This window comes from Rhagoletis pomonella, unplaced genomic scaffold (genome assembly GCF_013731165.1).
Source record: "Rhagoletis pomonella isolate Grant_MI unplaced genomic scaffold, Rhpom_1.0 Rhpom_scaffold_00004, whole genome shotgun sequence".
NCBI classification, from domain to species: domain Eukaryota; kingdom Metazoa; phylum Arthropoda; class Insecta; order Diptera; family Tephritidae; genus Rhagoletis; species Rhagoletis pomonella.
In genome coordinates, this window is record NW_023458558.1 from 16,605,603 (window position 1) to 16,613,454 (window position 7,852).

General features: G+C 37.4%; 1 protein-coding gene across 1 annotated transcript in view; it reads right to left on the reverse strand.

Moving 5' to 3' along the window:
- LOC118738125 overlaps window positions 1-7,020 on the reverse strand; it is a 19,384-nt gene extending 12,364 nt beyond the window's left edge. Inside the window, exons 1-11 of the mRNA XM_036469046.1 lie at window positions 6,329-7,020; window positions 6,123-6,270; window positions 5,788-6,052; window positions 5,529-5,699; window positions 5,203-5,300; window positions 4,660-5,096; window positions 2,494-2,579; window positions 2,231-2,355; window positions 1,822-2,099; window positions 1,460-1,738; window positions 1,007-1,368 (exon numbers count right to left, since the gene is read on the reverse strand). Of these exons, the coding sequence (XP_036324939.1) occupies window positions 1,007-1,368; window positions 1,460-1,738; window positions 1,822-2,099; window positions 2,231-2,355; window positions 2,494-2,579; window positions 4,660-5,096; window positions 5,203-5,300; window positions 5,529-5,699; window positions 5,788-6,052; window positions 6,123-6,270; window positions 6,329-7,020 (2,941 nt within the window). The remainder of the gene's footprint in view (window positions 1-1,006; window positions 1,369-1,459; window positions 1,739-1,821; window positions 2,100-2,230; window positions 2,356-2,493; window positions 2,580-4,659; window positions 5,097-5,202; window positions 5,301-5,528; window positions 5,700-5,787; window positions 6,053-6,122; window positions 6,271-6,328) is intronic.
- Window positions 7,021-7,852: the final 832 nt, after the last annotated feature.

Below are 7,852 nucleotides of genomic sequence, written 5' to 3' on the forward strand. Positions count from 1 at the left end.
TACTACCTACCATAAAAGTTTCGTTTGGTATTTTTCCTTTCTTAAGCTTAGCCATGTCGTTCGAATGGACAGAAACGCTCCTACTCTGAAAATATTCAACGCGGGCCGCGATGCTGGTAACAGAGGAAGAGGAAGGCCTCCTCTGCGTTGGAAAGACCAGGTGGAGAAGGACTTGGCTTCACTTGGCATTTCCAATTGGCGTCAGTTAGCACAGAAGAGAAATGACTGGCGTGCTGTTTTGGACTCGGTCAAAATCGCTTGGGCGGTTACAGCGCCAATTAAGAAGAAGAAGAAGAAGCAAAGATCACACGATTTGTACATTTGTTCATTGGCAGTCACGGGGTGGTGTTGTCTAGAAATTTGTATCAATAATGAGTTCAGCTCAGTAACGACTTTCCAAACAACACCACTGCGTAACGGAGAAAATGACCAAATCTGAGAATCATGTGTTGCCTGCTTTGAGCATAGTATTCTGTTCCTGTTGCACGTGAAAAATCTGTCAAATTGCTTATCAAATTTCTTTCTGTGAAATAAGTATGAAATTCCACAACATTTCCTCAACAAAGTACTGTATTCTATACACGCTGTGATAAAGCTTGCAACATGTTGGCAACATGAAGCTAGCAACACAATTTTCATAGCAATTTAAAATGCGCATCGTCGATGTTTTTGCAAAACCGCCTAAATCTCCGTTGTGGCAAAAATTAGGTTTGGTAACCCTGAACTCCAGGCATCGAGATTTATGCATAAAAACCGTAAAATCGTTGGGTTTCTTCGCGTGTACAGTCATTGCGACTTTGGAATTTTTTGCGCGGTCTATGACTTGTCCAGGTATTGGCTCCGATGCAGCCATTAGGCAGCAATTTCATTTCAATGACCTAAATCCCGAAAACTTATTTCGCTGAATTTTCAATAAAAAGATCGATGGGTATTGTACATACATATGTATTTGTTTATTAAATTTCAATTCTATGCTAAAATTTCCTTTTTGTTACTATTCAAACGCTGTTCTCCTCCAACCATGCGCCAATCCTATTTTTATTATTCGATAGCCACACAATATTGTTCTTTACTGTCTCCAAAGCGCGTACACGTGCTGCTGCACCAGCACCAGCCTCTGGATATTTAGCAAAGAATTGCTCCATTTCCTCCAATTTGGTTTGCTTGTCGAAGCGTGCAGTGATTGTCGGAATCAAGTTGCCTAAAGTGCGTTCGTTGATGCCAAAGCGTTCAACCAATTGCGGCCATTGTTCGCGCACATAATCCCAGACGATGGATTCACCTACAGGATTGGCAGAAATATATCCCAGACATGTAAAGTAGTCTTGACTGCGCACATTTTCCTCGGACCAAGCGAGATTCACATAACTAAGTAAAATGAGGTTGAAACGAGGACAAAATTAAGAGTAATTTATACAAACAAGCTTTTGTTTTTTTTTTTTTTAAATGCATCACTTACTTGCTCAAAATCCATGGGACTTGCACTGCGGCAAGGCCGTACATCAATTTCGATTTTTCGTTAGCATCCGTTTCGGCAATAAAAAGTTGCCACATAGCTTGCCATGCATCCTCATTGCCAATCGCTGACATGCCATAATAGTAGATGGTTTCACGTATATCTGCATGTGGGCGTGTGGTTGGCTCAGCAAGCCATGCTGTGAAGCGTGTTGCAGCCTCTTCTAAACAAGATTCTAAACCAAGCGAACAGGCGGCGCTTAGTATAGTTTGACGCAAGCGGCTGTTTAAGCAGTGAAGCAGTGTATAATTTTAGTTTACAATTTGTAGAAATTTCCAAAAAGTAGCGTCACATTAATTACTCACTTTTCCAAATGATCCGTACCGACCGTCCATGTCACCTGCTCATAAATTGGCTGTATTAACGCAAGCGCATATTTCTTGTAATTCACATACGTTTCCGTGAACATTAACGAGCGCTTGAGTGTAGTCAATTTTGTGGCTGCCACACTCCAGGGCACATAGTCCGCCTCTTTGGACAAATAAGCAGTCATATCGAGTGCTATATCGTAGGAAAGCTGCGTGGCATCGGCCAATGAGAAGGCATCATTTAGAAGACTAGCGCGATCGCCAACGCTAAATGTCTGCAAAAGGATTACGTAATGAGTATTTAAGAGAACGAAAACTCAATTCCTTATTATAATTTTTGATCTTTGAAAAGAACCATCCACGAAGAAGCAATTATAAAAGGATTAGGCGATAAATATGAACTTACCTCGGGGTCTGTAAGTTCATCCGCCAAATTTTGCCACAACTCATCGGGATAATTTACTCGATATAAACCAATTTGATCGTAGTTGAATTTGATCCATTGCACTGGGCTATCGAGGTTAATAAGAACTAAGGACATGAAATGAAAATGTAAATAAAAATTGTACAAAGTCGATTTAAAAAAAAATTTAGTGAAGCGCGCAACCGCAAAAATTTATCAAACTTAAGCAAATTTCAAATGTTAGCATAGTTACATAGTATACTTACATTCCGTTTCGTTATATAAGAACCATGCTCTTTGAATTTCCGCAGAGGAACTAGTTTTATAAGTAATTGGAATGGACCAGGTATAACTGATGGAAAAATAAAAAAGTATTAAATTAATTCCCAAAAGCTACACTGTGTAATTCCTCTACCAATATACATATGTATGTAGATACTAGCGATGCCAATTTTGGGATTTGCTGGTATTAATCCCAGAATCCGGAAAAATTTGAAAATATCGAATAGAAAGTAAGAACTTGTATATGATTTTTGAAGTATGATTTTTGTTAAATGCCTGTTTGACTACAATTAACAAAAAGCTTAAAACTTTACTTTAAAATTATGCTAACGTAAACAAAACAGAAAGTTTTCGGAAATAGTTTAAGTTTAAGTGCAATAATAACAACACCTTTTAACCATACCCCTCTATCAAAATGTATTTCGATCCGCTGAATCCAAATCTGAGGTCCGTTTGACTGGCAAACGCTCAAAATTTTGAGTAAATTACAAAAATTGCGAAAACATGTCAAACATTTCTTTTTTTTAATTATTACTTTCAAAAGTACCTAGTATTTAAATTGTTATTTGTGATGTATGTGATACATGGTTTTTTAAATACAATTTAAAAAAAAATATATTAGTTCAAGATTTGTCTGTATTAATAAATATGTGATTTTTAAATCAGTTTATCGGGGATAATGGCGCGATCCATAAAATTACTGAGTCTGAATTTGCCTGTTTCCTAAACATACGCTTGCAGGTAACTGTGAAAAGCGGTAGTGACAATACTGGAATATTGTACACAATGGTGTTGACAATTGTCACTCTGACAAAGTTTTCTCGACAATAGCGACAAAACTAAATAGCTCTGTCGGTAAGTTTCCGCGAGATTACCACGATTTATTAATTGTGCGCATTTCCTGAATATCCTATCTCAAAGGCTTCTAAACATGGTTAAAGCTATGTCGCTATCTCTTATCGTTTGGTTTTACATGGCCCAATGTACAGAGTAACTCTATTATTCTTCTCGCTGAAAACGTTATGGGACAATCCCAAATTACAATAACGAAGTGACAGTGACAGTGGCAGTTTCGAAACCAGCTGTTTTTTTAGAAAGTGTGGTGTCCAATGAAGCGACTCACAATACAGCAGTGACAGCTAGCGGTGCTGCTCAGTTTAGCCCAAATTCTAAATTCATTGTCACTGCCTTCATCGCAGCAAACTTCGCATCTTGAATTTGACATAAATGAAATGCAGCCAACTTCTGTTTATGTCATTGAAGCTTAAAAGGCAACAACAAAAATGTAAACAAACAAAAGGGAATGTCAAAAAAAGCAGTCACTGATAACGCCGTAGTGTATTTGCTGCGCTAGTGACTGCCAATATTAGCAGTAACAGCTGATTATAAAAACTGTCACTGCCATTGCCACTAGGCTATTGTATTTTGGGCTATAATATTAAAGGTGGTGGAGACTAGCTCTATTATTAAAAAAAAATCAAAGGAGAAAAGAGTAGGGTGCAAAGCGTGGATGAAAAGAAAAAAATTAAAATGTTCAACTCACCATATAAAATCCGTTAACTTTTACTATAAGAGATATACACCTGGAATTGTGTCAACTTATAACCGAGAATAATCAATTTATTGTTTAAAAAATTGTAATGAATCCAGCTCATACGGAATACCTTCATAGCCAAAAGTACCGATACGAGTCGATATCGATATTTTACGTGTATCGATACTTTATTACGATATTACTTTCAAGTAAAGGTATCGATACCTGCATGGTATCGTTTCATCCCTAGTTGTCGTTCGTTTTTTACAAAAGCAGAAGACACTGTTGTTTTGTTTGTATTTTTGTTTATCAAATACCAAGGACAAAAAATTTACTTCTACAAGTATGAAAAACGACTTTTGGCTACATAAACTGAACAAATTACCTATAGTGCGTTGTGTAAAAATTGCATAGCTGTATCGATTAACAATAGCTCATTAGAAGAAAATCAAAAAAAAAATCATCTTTACTATGGGAATGTATCTAAATTCAAAACTTTGAAACCGTTATGCTTGAGTTTTTGGTTTTATGAGATGTGACGTCATTTATGCAAAGCTGCGATATTTATACTGAATACGCAACTCTACTCTCCAACATGAAATAAATCGATACTCACTTGTACGGCGAATCATCGTATATACCAGAATAGTCTTCAGGATTCGAAAAGAAGCGCCTTTGGGTTAGACGATACTGCGTCGTTGTTAGCTGCTCAACGTCCACAACAGGGAAACCCATTTGCACGGTCCATGTATTCAATATCGATTTCACATCCATGCCCAAATTCAATTTTTCAATCTCGTTTACAAAGTCTTCAGTCACAGCATTACTGAACTTGAACTCATTTAAGTAATTTGTGACGGCCGTTTGAAAATTCTCAGCACCAATGAAGTCCTCCAACATGCGTATCAAAGAACCACCTTTGCCATAAGTAATTGTATCAAATATTTCCGTAATCTGAGCGGGACTCTCTACAGTCTGTATAATTGGATGTGAGCCTAAAGTGGCATCAAGTGTGAGCACGGGGTGTAAACGGGTTACAATGAATTGATCAAGCTATGGAACAATGAGAAAGGGACTTTCAACCAACTTTTTTTTTTATATTTATAATACGAGATTTTAATTATATAAGTAGATAATTAGTTATACTATTTTAACTGACCATATTCCACGCTGGAAAGATAGCGTTTACACCTTTGTTTTCAATATATCTAGCAAAGCCTTCATTGAGCCATAAATCATTCCACCAATCCATTGTCACTGCAAGTAATTAAATAGTACTCAGTATTAGTAAATATGTATTGGTATTATAAAGATTATTAAACGCATTTTATGAGCCACATAAATACATACATATATAAGCGATAAGATAACTAACTATTTAGTTAGAAACTGAAACTAGATTTGATAAACTATTTGTATCAGATGCATATCTTTATAGGCTAATGGCTGCTTGTTAATTACTATTTTGTACTTCCGTTAACTAACCCAAATTTCCAAACCACATGTGTGCAAATTCGTGAGCAATTACTAGTGCCACACTTTGTTTGTTCGCCGTTGAACTTTCATTTTCATCATAGAGCAGAGCAGTTTCTCGGTATGTCACAAGGCCCCAATGTTCCATTGCACCAGACACAAAATCCGGTATGGCGGCCATATCTGTACGAGGACAACAAAATATATGAAAACGTTACCATGGACAAATTATTTATATTTCTCGATGTATATATGTAGCACCCTAACTTACCCATTTTCGGCAACGGATACTCGATTTGGAAATACTGTATGTAATATTCTAAAACTCCTTTGCCAACTTCGAGCGAAAAATCGACTTTGTCAAGCTGTTCTGGAGTCGCAAAGGCGCGCAAAGTAAAAGGTTCACCAATGCCATTTGTATTGATCGTAGTCGATTTGTTTGCAAAGTCCGAAACAATAAAACAGGCCAAGTAAGTGCTCATCGGCACGCTCTGATTGAAGAAGACCTCTACGTAGTTACCTTGATTAGACTCGCGCTAGTTGCGAAATAAAATATAGAAAACATTTTTAGTGTTAAAAAAAAGCGAAGTAAAACACTCTCCCTACCGAAATATCCATATTGGAGAGCGCATGGTAATCACCTTCATTGGGATACACTAAAGTGATTAAGAAAGTTGCTTTCATGGCTGGCTCATCGAAACAGGGGAACGCCTGACGCGCATAAGTCGGCTCAAACTTAGAGGTGGCAATAACTCTGTTGAATAGAATGTTGAGAAATAAATCAAAATTTCAATGCTAATTTAGCTGCTCACTTCTTGCTACCATCCTCTTTGGTGTACGACGAACTGTAAAGTCCCACAATTTGCCCATCCATATTACCCTCGAACAATATGCCAACATAGAAAGCCCGCGCTGCTGGTAATTCCTCACTCAACTCCACCACCAAGAACTCACGTACCGTATCGAGGTAGAAGTTCTTCACAAACAAAGTTGGATTATTGGTACCGGTTAGATAGACATTATTTATAGTCAGTTTGCTGGCATGCAGCACGATTTGGTTAATAGCTGTCGTCGTGTTCACGCGGATCAATATTTGGCCAGTAAAGTTACCCGTATCAATTTCAGGATGTAGATAAAGATCATAGCTGATTGGGTAAATGCTGTCGGGAAGCCGGTAACTCACAACTTCTGGTGTTGGTGTTGTAGTCTCCGGCAGCGCAGTGGTTGTTGTGGATGTGGCAACTGTTGGCGCTGTAGTTGTTGTGGATGTGGCAACTGTTGGCGCTGTAGCAGTGGTCGCAATAGTGGTGGTAGTGCCAGCAGTTACAGTGGTCGTACCAGGCGTAGCGGTAGTAGTGTTTTCCAACTGATCCAATATATCGCGTACATCGTCTAGCTCAGCCTGCAGATTCGCCTTCTGAACAGCCAACACAATTGTGGAAACCGTGAAGGCAGTGAGGGATATGCCCAAGCAAATGGCTACTACTTTTGCCGTTATTATCATTTCTCGGGCACTTATGTGATATGTATTGGCGAGGAATATTTAACCGCATTCGCCGTTGTCCACACTAGAACTGTTCAAATAAGATGGACTAATTTTATTTGGCGATTTTACATGCCGCTATTATAAGGATTATCTTATCTAATCGCGAATTTTTGTGCATTGTAAATCGACTTTGATAATGTAGATAATTATGCATTTATGTGATTAAAGGAATGGGAAGCGTGTAACTATATAAACGTATATGTATATTAGTCATTAATTAGCAGGTGATTAATAGTTTTATAAGCAGTTATGTGTATATATGTATATGTATCTTATTACTTTAAACGAGCATATATATATATATATCGTCGTTTAAAGTACAAAACTGCGTATCAACAAAATGCAAACCCGGCAAATGTCGATCCAAATTTTTTTTATATATTTCCAAAATGTATTTTTTAAAACAATCCAAATGGCCAGTATTTGGTACCCACCCCTTGAAAACTTAAAAAAGCCGAGCAAAGCTAGGTTAACTTGGTACTGTATATATAAGTGCATAGAAATATATGCATATAAGTTTTTATATACTTGTTTGTAGAGAATGATTCCACATAGTTCTCAATGAATTCTAAAGTTTTCTAATCTACTAATTTAAAAATTTAAAAATTAAGTCCCAAACGCTTTTATACCATAACTTTGTATTTACTAAAACAGTAACAGGTCGTTACGTATGCTAACGACCTTGCGGTGGTTGTGAGAGGAAAATTTCCGCACACAGGTAAACGAACTTGCAAGAAAGTTCACATACTTGCAAGCTCATTCCAAGCGATCTCTTAAACTAGCAAGTGAT